General features: G+C 39.7%; 1 protein-coding gene across 1 annotated transcript in view; it reads left to right on the forward strand.

The window, feature by feature from the left end:
• Positions 1 to 18026, forward strand: part of CFAP61 (cilia and flagella associated protein 61) — a 399631-nt gene that overhangs the window by 136747 nt on the left and 244858 nt on the right. Inside the window, exons 16-17 of the mRNA XM_045295176.1 lie at positions 10149 to 10355; positions 16183 to 16317. Coding sequence (XP_045151111.1) covers positions 10149 to 10355; positions 16183 to 16317 — 342 coding nt within the window. The remainder of the gene's footprint in view (positions 1 to 10148; positions 10356 to 16182; positions 16318 to 18026) is intronic.

Raw genomic sequence — 18026 nt, forward strand, 5'->3', positions numbered from 1 at the left:
TGATGAGGGTAATGAATGTAGAAACGTGCTTTACACAATTGGTGTATGTATGGATTGTGATGAGAGTTGTATGATCCCCTAATAAAATGATTAAAAAAAGAATATTCCTCAACTGTTGTATATACTGTATATATAAATGATATATATATCATTTCAAGTGACTGATTAGTGTTTTTATTCTTTATTCTAGAAGACTTTGCGGGGGACCAGTCTTGGGGTAACAAAACAAAACAAAACAAAAAGCCCTAAGCACTGCCATTGAGTTGATTCAGATTTATACTGATAATATAAACCAAAACCAAATTGACTGCCATCAAGTTGACAACCCATAGTGACCTCCCTGTGTGTTTCTAAGGCTTTAATTGTTGACAGAAGTATAAAAGCCCAGTGTTTCTCACATGGAGTGGCTGGTGATTTCACACTGCTGACCTAGCAGATCACAGGTTAACTGTAACCACTACACCACCTGAGCGCTTACTGTATGTCAGAGTAAAACTGCTCCTGTGGGTTTTAGAGACTAAACCTTTCTGGGAATAGGACATCTCATCCTTTTCCCTGGTAGAGCTGCTGATTGTTTGAACTATTAACCCTGAGGTTATCAGCCCAACATGTAATCCACTATGTCAGTAGAGATTATGTGGTGAAGCAGAAGCTTTTCATTTTTTGGTTGGTTTGTTTATTTTAAAGAATATCTTAATATCACCTTTATTTTTTATGATAATTTTTCTGGGTTTATTATTTTGACTGACAGTCTTCTTTCTTTTAGCACTTTAAATATGTCATCCCGGAGCCCTGGTGGTGGTGTGGTTACCTGCTGGATTGCTAATTTCAAGGTCAGCAGTTTGAAACCACCAGTAGCTCTGTAGGAGAAAGATGAGGTTGTCTGCTCTGTAAACTGTTACAGTCTTGAAAAATCATAGGAGCAGTAAATATGTCATCCCAGCAACTTCTTGCTTGTAGGACTTCTTTAAAAAAAACTTTTATTGGGGGCTCTTACATCTCTTATCGCAATCCATACATTCATCCAGTGTGTCAAACACATTTGCACATATGCCGTCATCATCATTTCAATGCATTCTCTTCCCACTTGAGCCCCTGATATCAGCTCCCCATTTCTTCCCCCTCCCTCCTCCGCTAGCCCTCCCTCACAAACCCTTGATAAGTTATAGATTATTTTTTCCATATCTTGCATCGTCCTCCGTCACCCCTCACCCATTTTTCCAATATTTTCCCCCTCGGAGGGGATTATATGTTGATCTTTGTTATCGATTGCCCCTTTCTCCCCCCCACCCCCACCCCCCTAGTCCTCCTGCTATCTCTACTCACATTGTAGGCTCAGAGGAGTTTATCTATCCCGGATTCCCTGTGTTGCAGGCTCTTATCTGTAGCAGTGTGCATGCTCAGGTCTAATCCATTTTGTAAGGCAGAATTGAGGTCATGATAGTGGAGTGAAGGAAACACCAAAAAAACTAGAGGAAAGTTGTGTGTTTCGTCAGTGCTATACTGCACCCTGACTGGCTCACCTCTTCCTTGTGACCCCTGTGAGGGGATGACCAATTGATTACAGATGGGCTTTGGGTCTCCACTCCATGCCCCCTCTTCCCTATTCACATTGTGTATGGTTTTGTTCTGGGTCTTAGACGCCAGATACCTGATCCCATCGACACCTCATGATCACACAGGTTGTTGTGCTTCTTCCTTGTGGGCTTTGTTGCTTCTGAGCTAGATGGCCGCTTGTTTACCTTCAAGCCTTTAAGACCCCAGACACTATGTCTTTTGATAGCCAGGCACCATCAGCTTTCTTCACCCCAGATTGTCTTTAGTGATCCTGTCGGGAAGGTGAATATCACAGAATGCCAGATTGTTAGAACAAAGTGTTCTTGTGTTAAGGGAGTACTTGAGTCGAGGCCCAATGTCCATCTGCAACCTTAATTATTATTATTATTTTAAATATGTTTATTGGGGGCTCAAACAACTTCTATCACAATCCATACATACATCAATTGTGTAAAGCGTATTTGTACATTCGTTTCCCTCATCATTATCAAAACATTTGCTCTCCACTTAAGGCCCTGGTATCAGCTCCTTGTTTACCCGCCCCCACTTCCCCTCCCTCATGAACCCTTGATAATTTATAAATTATTATTTTGTCATATCTTACACTCTCCGATGTCTCCCTTCACCCACTTTTCTGTTCATCCCCCAGGGAGGGGGTTATATGTAGATCCCTGTAATCGGCAACCTTAATTATTAACATACGGATATGAGTATATAGTTCTGTTCCCCTTTAGTTATATATATATTTATATACATGCCTGTATTTAGGCCTCTATAAATGTCCTTTGACTCCTGGTTCTTTCCTCTATTTCCTTTTACTTTCCTCTTGTCCCATCATCATGTTGGGCCTTCATTTGAGTTTAATAATTCCTTGCTGCTACATTGTCCTACTACTCATCCTATGACCTTCCTTCCATTGATTTTAGTTCACTTGTTGTTCCCTTGTCCCTTGGTTGGTTTCTGCCACCCACCCCTTCCTTTCTTCCACCTCCCCTTCTCCCCTACCCACCCTCGAACCATTGATCCCATTCTTTTCATCTTCAAATTATTTATCCCACCTATCTTATCTAGATAGACATGCGGTTACATTAATAAGTACATAAACCAGGCAAAGGCAAATAAAGCAACAAAAGAAGTCAAAACCAACAAACCAATGACAACAACAACAAAAACAAAATTACAATAACAAAAAGAAAGCCACTGACACAAATGGAAAAGCCTATAAATAGTTCAAGGTCTGTTTGTTGGCCTTTATGAGTGTTTTTCAGTCGAGTCTGATAGGGTGCCACACTCTGTCTCCAAAGTATATTTTTTATATTCCCTTGGGGTTTCATCACTGCTGCATACCCTCAGTGCCTCGCCCCAGTGTGATGGGGCCAGACCGTGCACTATTCCTGCACTGTGTTTTCAGTGCTATCCCCCATAGTGCCATGGTTCAGTGAAGGATGCTGTGTCCCATGGTGGGGTCAGCCCTACGGTCCTCCCCATGTGTTGTCTGCTCCAAGCAAGAACATCGTCCTCAGGGTTTGGTGGGCCAGGATGTCCTCTCCTCCTTCTCCATCCCTTTTCATTTCTCCCCTGTGCTCTAATCTGACACAGCCCCAGTGCTGTCCTCTGAGGTGCATTCTTTTAAGGTGGGACTGGCAGGGGGATTTGCACATAGTTGGGATTTCAGACCTTTCTATTGATTCCCTGATACATGCCGGTATGTTGTATTCACATCTTGGTTCATCAGGTTGAAGCCTAGTCTCTCTCCCTCTCCTGTGGAGAGATAAAGAATACCCTCCCCTTGAGTGGGTTTGTGCCCTGCTCCCCCCTACCTATGTCTTTTTTTCTCTTTTTTCCCCCCTCTTATTTAGTTGGCTACCATATGTATCCCTGGATTGAGTTTGGCCCCTGCCATAGTTGCTGGACCTCACCCCTGGGATGTATATATATAAGAGCGTTTCTGCTATGCCCCATTTTCTTTTAAGCTTACCTCAATGGACTCATGTTGTACTTGTCCTATTGTGCTTGACTTACTTCACTTAGCATGATTTCCTCCAGTTCTTCCCATGTGGCAATATGCTTTATGTGTTCATTGCTGCTTTTTAGGGATGCATAGTACTCCATTGTATGTATGTACAATAGTTTTTTGATCCATTTTTCCGTTGAGGAAAATTTGGGTTGTTTCCAAATCCTTGCAATTGTGAACTGTGTCATGATGAACATTGGAGGACAGATGTCTGACTGTGGTTTATTTCTTGCCTCTTCTGGGTATACACCCAGTAGGGGGGTTGCTGGGTCGTATGGTAGCTCAATTTCCATCTGTTTAGATATCGCCACATCGATCCCTATAATGGCTGTACATGGGAACATTTTCTCATATGTTTATTGGCCATTCGGCTATCTGATCCAGTGAAGCTTCTGTTCAGGTCCTTTGTCCACCTCCTTAGTGGGCAATTAGTTTTTTTCTTATTGTAAACTTACAAAGTATTATAGATTTTAGTAATAAGGCCATTGATGTGTGATTGCTAAAGATGTTTTCCCAGTCCGTGGGCTCTCTTATTATTCTCTTGGTGAATTCTTTCAATGTACACAGGTGTTTTATGTTCAGTATATTTCACTTGTCAATTTGTGACTCCTCTGTATTTGTATTCTTCCCTATGTTTTCCCTATGCCAACTTTCTCAGGTTTGTCCCAATTTCCTCATAAATGGCCATAACAGTGTGGGGTTTTGCCTGAAGGTCTTTGATCCACCTTGAGGTTATTCTTTTGCAAGGAGTGAGGTAAGGGTCTTGCTTCATTTTTCTGCAGATAGATATCCATTTTTGCCAGCACCACTTATTGAAGAGGGCATCTGCTTCCCATTTGATACTTTTGGGGCCCTTATAAAAAATCAGTTGTCTGTATGCTGATGTTTTTATATCTGAGTTTTCAGCTCTTTTCCATTGGTCTGCATATTAGTCATTATACCAATACCACCCTGTTTTGACCACTGTGGCCGTATAATTCGTGCTATAGTCAGGTAGAGAAAGCCCTCCCACTTTATCCTCCTTCTTGAGAAGTTCTCTGCTAAATCTGGTCTTCTTCCCTCTCCATATGAAATTAGTAATCAATTTTTTTCTAATTCTTCGAAGAAGGATGATGGTATTCATATCGGGATAGCATTAAACTTATATAATGCCTTGGGCAGAACTGACATCTTTACTCTATTGAGGTTCCAAGCCACGAGCATGAAGTATTCTTCTATTTGTTGAGGTCACTCTTGGTTTCTTGTAATAGTGTTCTGTAGTTTTCATCGTACAAATCTTTTTTTTTTTTTTTTTAGTCAGGTATATCCCTAGCTCTTTCAATTTGTGCTTGGCTACTGTAAAGAATACTACCTTTTAAATTGCCTCTTGTGTGATCTTCTCTGATGTGTATAGCAGTCTGATGGACTTCTGTTTGTTGATCTTGTATCCTGCCACTCTGCCATATTCCTCTATTGCTTCCAATACTTTTGTTGAATTTTGGGCATTTTCTATATATAAAATCATGTCATCTGCGAACAATGATAGTTTTGATTCTTCCTTCCCCAGATGAATACCTTTGATGTCTTTTCTTTGTATTATTAGCTAGGACCTTCAGTATGATGTTAAATAGGAGTGGGGACAAGGGGCATCCTTGTCTGGGTCCCCTTTATAAGTGGAATTGTTTTAATCTTTTCTCCATTGATTAACACGTTGGCTTTTGGTTTTTCATATATAGCTTGTATACTATTGAGGAATTTTCCTACCATTCCTATCTTCTTGGGTGTCTTAAACAGGAATGAGTGTTGGATGTTGTCGAATGCTTTTTCCACAGCTATTAATATTATGTGGTTTTTATAATTTTTCACATCAATGTGGTGAATAATACTAATGGTATTCTGTATGTTGAACCATCCCTGCATCACTGGTATGAGTCCCACTTGGTCACGGTGAATTATTTTTTTATTGTGCTTTTGTATTCTGTTGTCCAGTATTTTGTTAAGGAGTTTTGCATCAATGTTCATTAGGGAAATTGGTCTGTTGTTCCTAATTGTTATGGGATCCTTGCCCGCTTCAGGTATCAGAGTTATTCTAGCTTCATAGAAAGAATTTGGGAGTTTTCTGTCTTTTTCTATGTTCTGGAAGAGTTTGTGTAGGATTGGTGTCAATTCTTCCCTGAAAGCTTGGTAGAATTCTCCTTTGAAGCCATCTGACCTGGGGGATTTTTTTTGTTGGTAATCCCTTGATAATTTTGTCTATTTCTTCTATTGCTATGGGTCTTTTGAAGTTCTTGACGTCCATCTGAAATAGTCTAGGGGGAGATTGTGTTTCCAAGTATTTGTCCATGTCTTCCAAGTTGTTGAATTCGTTAGAGTACAGGCTTTCTTAGTACTGTGTAATTATCCTTTTGATTTCATTAGGGTCCATTTTAATGTGCCCTGTTTCATCTCTCATCCTTGTTATTGACATTTGTTCCTTCCTTTCTTTGGTTACCAGAGGTCTATCAAATCTGTTAATTCTTTCAAAGAACCAACTTTAGCAACATTTTTTCCATAGTTTTCTTGTTTTCCCACTCCTGTGTCTCAGCTCTGGTTTTTATTATGTCTTTCCTTTTGCTATTAGTAGGATTGCTCTGTTGACTCTGTTCTAATTGCTGTAACTTTTGTATCACCATATTAACCATAAGTCTCTCTGCCTTTTTCACATGTGCATGTACGGCTATCAGCTTTCCTCTGATAAATGCCTTTGCTGTGTCCCAAAGGTTTTGGTACATTGTATTTTCATTCTCATTGGTTTCTAGAAACTTCATGATTTCATCTCTGTATGGGCAAATACCCACTCCTTTTGCAACAGAGAGTTATTCATCCTCCAGTGTTTCCCTTGCTTTCTTCATTGTCCTTTTGTTGATTTCCAGCCTTATGGCATCGTGGTCAGAGAGAGACGTCTGTAAAGTCTCTATTTGCTTGAATTTACACAGGTTTGACTTGTGTCCCAGCATGTGGTCTGTCTTCCAGTATGGGCCATGTGGTCTGGAAAAGAATGTGAATTGCATTTGGGTGGAAAGCTCTGAAAATATTTATCAGGTCAAGTCGTCCAGTTGTGATGTTTAGATCTGTAGCCTCCTTGTTAAGTTTCTTTTCTTGCGATCTGTATTTTTCAGAGAGTGGAGTATTAAAGTCACCTACTATAATTGTTGAGCCTGTGATTTCTTTTTTCGTCTTTTGGAGTGTTTGATTTACAAATTTCACCGGTCTCTTGGGTGCATATATGGTTATTGTGCTCACTGGTTCTTGGTCTGCTACTCCCTTGAACATTATATAGTGCCCCTCCTTGTCTATTGTTGTGACTTGTACCATGCGATCAATTTTCTCAGAGATTAAGATTGCTACCCTGCTTTTTTTGGCATTGCCTTTGCTTGGTATATTTTTCTCCAGTCTTTAATTCTCAACCTGCTTTTGTCTGCAAGCTTGTTTTGTCTCCTGTAGGCGATCGATGGGTTATGTTTTCTGAGCCAGTCGGTTAGCCTCTGCCTTTTAATGCATGAGTTTAGTCCATTGATTTTCAATGTTATTACATCCATCTGTGGACTCTGTTATATCATCTTGTACCTTTTAGGTTGGGTGTTTTCCTACTTACTTATCAGTTTGGGTTATGTGTGTTATATGTTATATCTTGACTTCTTTCCATTATTGAGATAATGCTGTCTTGGGGGCTGTTTTCTCTTTGTTGCCCTCTGGGTGGAGTTGTTCTATATGATGGTCTCTTATTTGCCCTCGGTGGCTATTGATCTTCAGCCCATATTGGTTCAGCAAGGATCTATTGTAGGGTTGGGTTTCTTTTTATGTATTCTTTTACTTTTTCCTTGTTTAGGAAGACTCTTACTTCTCCATCTATCTTAATAGATAATATGGCCGGGCATAGTATTCTTGGGTTTGCGTTATTTTTCTTCAATTTTTGGAATATGTTACTCAACCCCTTCCTCTTCTTCATTGTGTCTGCTTATAGGTCTGAACATATTCTTTTTTGGGTACCTTTATAAGTGACTATTTGTTTTTCCCTAGAGGCTCTTTTGATTCTCTCCTTTTCCTCATAGTTGGATAATTTAGCTGTTATGTGTCTTGGTGACTTCTTGGGGTTCAGTCTGGCAGGTGTTCTTTTGGCCTACTGAATGATTGCCTGATTTTCATTTATTAAGCTGGGGAAGTTTTCCTCAAGAATTCCCTCGCTATTTTCACTGTTGGTTTCTTCATTGTGTCTTGTTCTGGTAGTCCAATTATTCTAATATTGTTCCTATTCATAGTCTCAGACATGCTATGGCTCTCAGGTTTTCTTCAGCTTCTCTGATTATCTTATTTGACTGATTTTTCCATTTGTTGAGATCTGCTTGGTTATCCTCTAGGTCATTGGTGTGATTCTCTGCCTCCTCAAGTCTGTTGGCAATGTCTGTTAATTTGCTACTGGATTTTGTTATTTCATTCCATAGGTCTTAAATTTCCCTTTGGTGTGTTACCTTTATCTCCTCTATCATTTCATCCTTTTTCTGTATTGAATCCCTCATATCCTGTATGACTGCAAGCAGCATTCTGAAAATTTCTTTCTGTGGCTGGTCAATGTCTGCTTTTTCTCTGTATGTCTTTAGGTTCATAACTTCTTCCAGCATTGTCTTCTGTTCCTCCTGATTTTTTAGTTGAAGCTGTTGGGGTTGGTTGCTGTTTAGGTGTTGTTTTAGCACAGCTCCGTGCCATCTTCCAGAACCAAAGAGCACTGAGCTTTCTCTTGGGGGACTCGTATAAGTGTTTCTATGAACTACCTGCAGGTAGCTGTACTGGGGGGTCAGGCTACTACTGTATCTTCCTGTGGTTTCACTCTTATCCTAGCCAACCAGTATTCCATTATTTGAAATGTGATTTGGATAGTCCTCTCATGGGACACTGCTCGGGTGGTTGTGGGGCATGAAAGGAAAAAGAGGGAAAGAAGAGGAAAAAGAGAAAAAGAAGAAAGAAAAAGAGAAAACAAAACAAAACTGGGCCTGTCGAGATCGACTGTTGGGGGGGAGATAGAAGGGAGAGAGAATAAAGAGAGAAGAAAAAGAATAGTAAGTAAAAGGAAATTACAGGCTTGATTGCCTGACCATGGGCCTGGAGGAGTTCCAACCCTGTCTCGAGGTAGCGGGGAGGTGTGCCTGCATGGTGTAGAGTATCACAGATGCTTAGCGGAATTACCCTCAAATGAAACATCACAGCAGAGGTACACAGTTCCTGCATTGGTTATTGGGCACTGGAGATCACTGGTATAGCTGGCTTGTGCTGTATGCATCACTGCAGCAGGAGCGGGGGGAGGGGAGGGAAGTTCCCTCAGCCCTTTGTAGGGCCCCAGGACAGGCAGGGGGTTCCCCAGGAGGATAGGCAGGACCTCCCCATCTGAGTGTAGGATCACTGTGGGTGGACAGTAGCTACCCCCATTGGCTTGCTGAGTTGTCTTAGCTTGTCCCAAGACAGCAGGTACCCTAATACCTCAGAGGTTTGGTTTTTTGTTTGTTTTTTCCCCCTGGCCAGCTGAAATTGAATTAAGTTATTCTGAAACAGGCTTGTTCCAGGGTGTCTTTGTTATGTTGAAAGCCTCTAGGTTCTGTAGCTAACTTCTGGCCTTCCGTAGCTTGGGCTCCCTTATTATGCTGATGTATGTTTAAGGACACGTTCTACCAGTTGTCCTGGAGTTAAACAATGAGCCTGGGATTTACAATTTTTACTGAGAAAATATTTTTTTCTCTCTTTTTTACATTGGGCTTATGGGGTATCCTAATTTCAGGGCTGTCATGCTAACCCTCAGAGGTGGAGATCTAGCTTATCAGAGAGGTTGTTTTCTTCTGGGCCAACTGGAAGTTAATCCACCCCCTGTATCAGGACTTCACAGGATTTTCTATCATAAGCTGTAGTGAAGCCCTGGGCAGGTTGCTCAAATATATTGTTTGCACTATTTCAAACTTACTTTTCTATATTTGCATATTTATGGGATTGGGGTGAGTCATGTACATTAGAGTGTTGAACTTCTGTGAGAGTGTAAGAGGTGCTGATTAGTGAAAGGCCAATCTGAGGCAGTTCAAGTTAGTACAACAGCACAGCACAGGGTGCTGCACTGGTGTAGCGGTGGATCGTGCACTAAGTGCTTATGTGGTGGTAGGGTGGAGTGGTGGGTGCTGTGACAGCCACAGGTGCTGTACAGGTTTGGAGAAGGGGAACTCTAGTAGCTGTTCAGGCCTGGTGGCCCCATCATATGTTTTGCACATGCTGGGTCAAGGATGATGTATTCATATGTCTAGCAATAGGGAACAATTGCTCTCTTGACACCTGGTCAATTACAGGGACTCAAGGATCTTCAAATTTTTAGCAGCCTGTGATTAAGGAACAAATTCAAAAGATATCTAACAACCCTCCAAAGACAAGTCATCTGAGCAAGTAACTTTCAGAAAATGTAATTTTTAATTAGAAATAATTGAGCACAATTACTATAGTAGCTAAAGTAATTTTTGAAAGACATCTATCACCAAAATACATGCAATTTGCATAAACCATTCTTCAACATCCTCTTTCCATTTTTTAGGATATTGAGTACATACGATCCCATTACAATATTGAAGACTTCATCTACTTCAGTCACCACCAGCGTGAGGAACATGGGCATTTGCAGCACTTTGCCTTGAACCCCATTTTCCGACACTACACCAAGTTTTTTCTGAAGGAGATTCTTCGTTTAAGCTTGAAGTCCTGCCTGTACTATCCCATCTACCCACACTACAAGAGAAGTAAGGTAAATGACTTTGGTGATGTATAAGATCCTTCACTCACTAATACTTACAGTATACCCTTGCCGAGCTACATTTCATTCCTTCTTCCCAAGGGGAGTTTTCTTTATCACGTAGATCTGAATTTTAATTTACCCTTTTCTTATACTCTTGTGAAACTCCATAAGGATTTTAATATCTGACAGAAGCAGGACAAATTTAATAAGGAGTGCAATGTGCTGACTTTTCTTTGTTGACTATGCAATATAGAAAGCTATGAAAACTGTAAATTGCAAAAGTACTCTGAGACATGAAAATAAAATTATTTCTCATAGTGTATTAGTGTAATTCAATGCCAAAGTGATCCTACCATGTTATTTTATACTGAGAATATTTTAGTAATGAACCCATAAAATTAAACAATCTTCTTCGAAAAGATTGTTCTATCAGAACATTTCAAATGAGCACTAATACTACCCCGAGAAGTTTGATGGTGGTTTCACATTTGTAACCTTTATGTAGGAAATACCAGAGTTCCTCTGTATAATAACTGTCCATATGTATATGGAGTAATAATCTACAGTAATCACCTGTATTATGTATATTCGGTGTGCACGCACAAATAACAAGTTCTTTACTTGGATTCCACATACCTTTATCCTGCTTTAATTTTCTTTGTAGCACTTTTCACTACCTCAAATTATATTTTAGCATACCGGGAGAGGTTTATATTTTATTCATAACTCTATGCCCAATGCCCATACAGCTGCTGACAGCACCAGTCCTCTACTCTGTGCAGACTCAAGGAATGATGAACGCCAACCACTAGACTACCTAGAAGATAGATATCCCATCATACCCATTAACAACCTGAAACTTACACATCTTCTTTCTTTATTCTTTAACACTGTCCCATTTCTCCTTAGTTATTATAAATGAGCAAGATAGATATTTAAATAAATGTATTTATTACAATAAATCAAAACAATATGAGTATATTTGAAGCATTTGCATACAAGAAATTTTTCCAATTTAGTTTATTTAACAATAGCCTTTTCAAGAAGTACAGGGGGATGAGGAAGAAAGAAAAATGACCCTGAAAAAGTTTTTTATGTGATATGATAGGGAATCAAAAAAATAATTTTTACTATCAAAATGCAGTATTGTGGCCATGATAAAAGTCCTAGTTTAAAAGAAAGAAAGGAAAATAATTTTTCTTGAAAATCTCATCCCTGCACAATTTTGTTTTCCTTTGCATTTGGCCAATTTCCAACTTTGTAACCTTCAGGATGTAATATTAAATTCTGAGTATTTATTCATGATATTGCTTGTACATGCTGGTTTAGTAGAAAGTCGATTTGCATCCATAAGGCTAAAACTATCTTAGGAATTCTATTAGCTGTTTATAAACCTTATCTGTTATTATAATTGGATATAGAAACACATTTGCAAGATTTCCTCTTAGTTTGCAGTTCCTGTTTTTTTAATTTTTTATTTACACATATACATTTTAAAAAGTGTAAGAAGTGCAAAATAATTTGGACAAAAATTCCCTAATTCTGCTATAAGTTCTCAGGTGACTCCAGTCAAAGTGAGTAATGGCTTAAACTGAGTGATCTTCCAAGTATAAAAAGCAGAGTTCTAGGTAGATATCCTAGGTTTTATTTTTTGTTTGTAAAATTGGTATGAAATGAAATGGTGAGGAGTTTTAGAATTAACTTTTAGAAGTTCTTAGAAATTCCTTGAACTATTTCAGAGCATCAAATATGGTATATCTAAACCATCTTATTTTTAAATGCACCTACAGCTCATTTTTACTTTCATTTATTTCAAGCTTAAATCCATAAATGCATCTTTACAAGCTTGGATTTCATAATTTAGCTTTTGAGGTTTCAATGGCTACAATACTTTTCAGTTGGCTTCACCCAAAGCCCTAAGATTTTTATAAATGTAAAAGAAACAAAGATCATTTTTTCTGCCAAGATTTAATAATTAGATAAAAGTAATATTTAAAGCAGAAAGCATGAAAGATAAGATGGAAGGAATACACAGAGCCGTTGTGTTAGAAATAGTCACCATTCAAACATTTCAGGATATAGCAGATGATCAAGAACTGATAATATTAGCTTCCTGTAAAAGATGGAACTTTAGGTGCATTACACCACCTCTTCAACAAAGACAAAGAAAACAGACATGGAGGGGAAATCTGGTTACCTAAATTTCTGGGAAATGGAAAATAACAGAAAATTTGAAAGTGGCAGCCACACAAGAGGATCAAGAGGAGCAGTGAGCTTCGCTAGTTAACCATGAGCCCAGCAGCCCCTCCCACAGTTAGGGTACTTGTAGCCCTTGCTGTGAAAGATGGACCAACAGCTTGCTCCCCACGGAGTGAATAGAGGAATACCCAGTCTTCAATCTAGTTCACGTAGGTATACCCCTCCCTCCACACTTCCGGGGCAGCTTGTGAGTTTTGAAGGTGGGGCAGACTTGACAAAAACAACACACGCCCGCCATGAGGGGGGAATGCAAAGGGGTCTGAATCATGCCAGGTTTTCCACAGGCTCGAGGGGAAACAGCTGCATGAGGTGGAGGCCGCAATCCACTACTGAACCCCAGCTCCTGCACCGCTCCAGCGGACTCTCTGAGGCTGAAAGACAGGCTTTTCCCTCTTCTTCTTTTTCATATTTTCTCCCTTCTTTTTATGTCTCTCCCCAACCCCCCTGCTCCCTGTACCTTCTGACTTTTGGCCTGACACAGAGGGGAGGAACTATACTTGGTGCCCACAACCCCTGGCGGCCATGGAGGTCAGCCTCAGGAAGAGGACTTTGAGAGACTGGAACTCATACACTGCTGATTGGACTGTAGAACTGTGTACCTCCTGTGGATAGCAGTATAGTGCTTCCTTAAATAACTGGGAATAGAAATATCATATGATCAAGCAATCCTGTACTTGGTATATACCCTAAAGTAGGGGTGGAAAACCAAAAGAATTTTTTTGTTTGGTCAAGAGACATTTAGATATTTATAACATCATTCCTGGGCCATACTGGTCGAATATTTTGTTATAATGTGATGACTGTAACTGCTTCTCTTTGGTGAGGTGTGTGATGTTAACTGGTATTGATCATTTTGTGGTTCTCATATACAGTCCACAAATTGGGCATTGCCCCCTCCTCCACCCCCAGTGAAATAAGAGCCATAGAACGAGCAGATATATGCACACCCATGCTCACTGCAGCACTATTTACAATAGCAAGATGAGGGAAACAACCAAAATGATTATCAGCTGAAGAATGGATGAATACACGTTGGTACATGCACGCAGTGATGCACACACATCCCTGAAGAATAATGATCAAAATGGTGCAACATCGCATGATTCACCTGGAGCAAATTATGCTGAGTGTAGTTTGTCAACCACAAAAAGACAAACAGTGCATGAGACAGTTGTTATAAAATAAAAAAACCAGATAAAGGTTTTTTCATGCCACAAGAAGCAGACTGATTGTTACCAGGATGGAAGAGAGAGGCAGGGAAGGGAGAACAATAGGCTATAGGGCACACAGGTGAAGAAGAAGAGAATATTCTATTAGAGGGAGAAGAGGGGGAAAAGAGGAGGGATGAGGCAAATTACTGGGAGGTTTGAAAAGGTTTAAATTATCAAATACAAAGATAAGGAGATGAAATATAAGTCCCTACCTAATTCACAATACAAAGAAGAAACTCAAGAAGGTATTGGCAATAAGTAAGACTCTAGGCATTGACAGACATCCACTTGACTGTGTCAATAGACAGACGCAATGTTTGCTTGTCTATGCCGAGGAATTGTCGCAAACCAACAGGAAAGGTGATCCAAAAGAACGTGAAAACTACCAAACAGTGTCACACACAAGTAAATTTTTTGCTGAAGATAAATTAAAAATGGTTGTAACTACTTCAACAAGGAACTATCAGAAATTCAAGCATGGTTGAGAAGGGTTGTAGAATAATACTTATCATTTCTGATGTCAGATAAATCTTGATGGAAAGCAGAGAATGTCAAAAAGACGCTTTCCCTTTTTTAAAATTGAATATCCAAAGGCATTTTGACTGTGTGAATCATAAAAAATTTTAGACAACATTATGATGAATGGAAATTCCAGAAAAATTCATTGTGCTTCTGTAAAACCTGTTCATAGACCAAGAGGGAGTCATTTAAACAAAACAAGGAGCTGTTACTTTGTGATTTTTAATCATGAAAGGTGTATGTCAGTTTTATCCTTTCACCATACTTATTCAACCCAATAAGCAAATACCCAAGAATCTGAGGTTTATGAAGAACACAGCATCAGAATTTGAGAAAGACTCATTAACAACTTGTAATGTGCATATAGCACAGCTTACTCGCTGAAAGTGAAGGAAATTGGAAGCACCTACTGATGGCGATAAAAGTGTACAGCCTTCACTGTGGATTATACCACAACACAAAACAACCCCAGAAATCCAGAAGGACTAGTAAACAACATTATGATAAATGGAGTAAATATTGAAGTTGTCAGGGATTATAATTTTACTAAGATCAACACTTAACATTCATGGAAACGGCAGTCAAGAAATGAAATGACATATTGTATTGGGTAAGTCTGCTACAAAAGATTCCTTTAAAATGTAAAAAACAAAGGTGTCACTTTGAAACCTAAGGTGCATCTGACCCAGGCCATCGTGTTTTCAATCGCCCCGTATGCCTGTGAAACCTGGACAATGACTACGGACGACCAGAGAACAACTGATGCCTTTGAGTTATGGTTTTGGGGAAGAATGTGAAATATATCATGGACTCCCAGAAAAAAAACCAAATCTGTCTTGGAAGAAATAAAACTAGAATGCTCTTGAGAGCTAGCATGATGAGACTTGATCTCATGTCCTTTGGACACATGGCCAGGAGGGACCCATCCTGGGAGGATATCATGATTGGCAAAGTAAAGATGAGGGCAAAAGTAGAACACTCTCAGTGAAATAGACTGGCACCGTGTCTACAACAAAGGCTCCAACACGGCAACCAAGAAATGGTGCAGGACAGAGCAATGCTGTTCTGTTGTGCATAAGGTCCCTAGTAGCTGGAACTGACTTGATGGCAATTAACACCAATACTGAAAAAATTTTACCTCAATATGGTTTATTGTAGTTCATTTCAAAAAGGATAAATTCTGATCATAATTATTAATGTATTAAATTATTAATGTATTAAATTAAATGCCTTATTTTATACAAATAAATAAAGTAAAAATTGAATAATCCAATCACACTCCGCCCCCTCACACAAGCTCTCACACATTTTCTGATCTTATGCTGTTGTTTTTAAACATTTATTTCCCCAACAGAAGTACAATTGGAATTTCTGTGGGTAACGCTAGCAAACACAAGGATTTTCACATTTGCACTAAGCTGCCCTTTGGATGACATTTGTATCTATGTGTCTTCTTAAGGCAGCACACGCCAAACAAGCAAAGGTTAACAGGACGCAGATAGCACAGCGTAATGGGGTCAAATCAAGCTGATTCATGATCACTGTGGAGAAGATATCCTCCTGGGGAAAATACTTGTACTGAAAAATCCCATAAACCAAACCACTTGTTTATCTGTCATTCCCACAGAGATAGTAATGTAATTACTCTTGTAATTATCTTCATTAGTGTCAGGCATTATCTGCAATTCATTCCTCAGCTCCAAGAGTGTGTTTGTTTACTTGCTAATTTTTTTCTCCTCTCCTATTTGGCTGAGTTAAGGATTTTGTATTTATAAAGCCGCATGCAGACATCTGTGCTACGCTGCTCTGACATTCTCTCCCCTAAAATACAGATTGCTGTCTTTCAGCTCCAGAATCCCTACGCCCACTCCCTGACATCTGCCCTTCATTACTTGGTTCCCGTGCGACCACGACGACAGATTGTCTATCCTCTGGAAAAGCTTGGCATGAATGCTCCATCAAAGGAGGTCTCCAAGGATCTGGTGGGTAGCGGGCAGCAGCAGGCAGGGAGGCGCAGTGCCAGCTCTCGTGGGCTTGGCAGATGGGGTGGCAGCACTGTCTTTGTGGAACAGGCTGCTTCTTAATTACAGGGAACCTGGCTCATGCTCTTACAAGCAGCACCCTGCGCACGCTCCACACAGCCCTCCCCTCAAATGGTTATTTCACAGTAAAACTAAAAACAGTAGCCACATGACCCTACAGGCAACATTACACTACACGTGGCTGCTGTGTCCCCAGAAAAACAGCCTGAAGTCAAGCTCTGAACAAGCGAGCTGTTTTGTCTTCACTTCCCTTCGTCAAGAACAGATTGTTGTTGTCTTTTTTGTTTTTGTTTGTTTGTTTTTGTTTTGTTTGACTTTCTGTATATGAAACCCAGGATAGGTAATCTATAGAGACAGTAATTGGATTAATAGTTTACTAGGGTCATCGCAACAGAGGTTGGGGGTAAGGGGAGGAGGGGCTGACAGCGAGTATAAGGAGAAAATGTCCTACAGTTGATTGTGATGGCGATTGCGCAGCTTTTTCTAATAGGATTGGATTATTGAATTGTATGATATGTAAATTATAGGCCAATTAAAAAAAAGGAAACAAGCAAACAAGATAAAACATATGAGTAGCTAAAGTTTTATATGTATCAAAAAAGAGTGCGAATTCTATCAAAAATCAGTTGAGTTGAATATCCTCCATTAAAGTTTAAAAAATGGAATATGAACTGAAAAGATCAGATTCCCCTTTGATCTTAGCCAAAAGGCTGAAAAGCGATGGATGTTTTACTTTCAAGGAATTCAAGGTCCATTCATACTTTGGACAAATCTGACCAGGAAGATAGAGCTGGCTCTCTCTGGGATGTTTGGGTCCCGAGTTTAAGCTGGGTTTGTTGGACTCCTCTGCAGGGATTTAGTTGCAGTGATTAAACAGGAGCACATCTTGTAGGGTGACAGGGCTTTCTGACATTAAAGTGAATGCACTTTTATTCGCAGAATAAGAAAAGGAACTTCAACAGAGCACAAACTTCTTTTTACATGTATATGCACATGACTCTGGTCACACAGTCATTTTTAATAGCCTACTATGAGAACATACATTTTTAAAAGTGACTTACCCGTATCCTTGTAGTTTTGTATGTACTTCCACTTATAAAGCTAAAAAGAAACCAAAAAAAGCTAGCTCTTAATGGGCCAACATCTGACCCTTAGGAGAAAAAGGAGAGTGGATATTCTCTTTGCTTAGGCAAGGCCTCCAAATAAATTCCCAATCCCTCTGCCTTCAAAAGGTACCTCATTCTACGCTCTTGCCAGGCCCTATTTTATAGAAAGTCCCCTGAGGAGGTGGTTTCAACCCTGATTCTACTGTAACTGATGCTACTCAAATTTACTTGTAAACTAAAATTTTATATTTTCTAATAAGTTGTAAATTTATCTGAGTATAGAAAACACAAATAACTATTCTCTCCCACTACCCACACTCACCTCCTACAAGTCCTTAATATGGATATAGAAAATATCATATGAGGGTGTACCCCCAAGAAACTGGAAAAAAGCTCCTTTGGACAGAGCTTTCATAGTACCCATTTTTCCTACTAGGTGAGCACTGAGCATTGCTCTGAGTTAGTGCACCCAGTGGCATTGCCTGGGAAGGTTCTCTTTGGTCACAGTCAATTTTTTTCTGGAAGCAGTTTTACTTGAACCTC

Source organism: Echinops telfairi, unplaced genomic scaffold (assembly GCF_000313985.2).
Source record: "Echinops telfairi isolate 266 unplaced genomic scaffold, ASM31398v2 ScPeMD7_5592;HRSCAF=6446, whole genome shotgun sequence".
Taxonomy (NCBI): domain Eukaryota; kingdom Metazoa; phylum Chordata; class Mammalia; order Afrosoricida; family Tenrecidae; genus Echinops; species Echinops telfairi.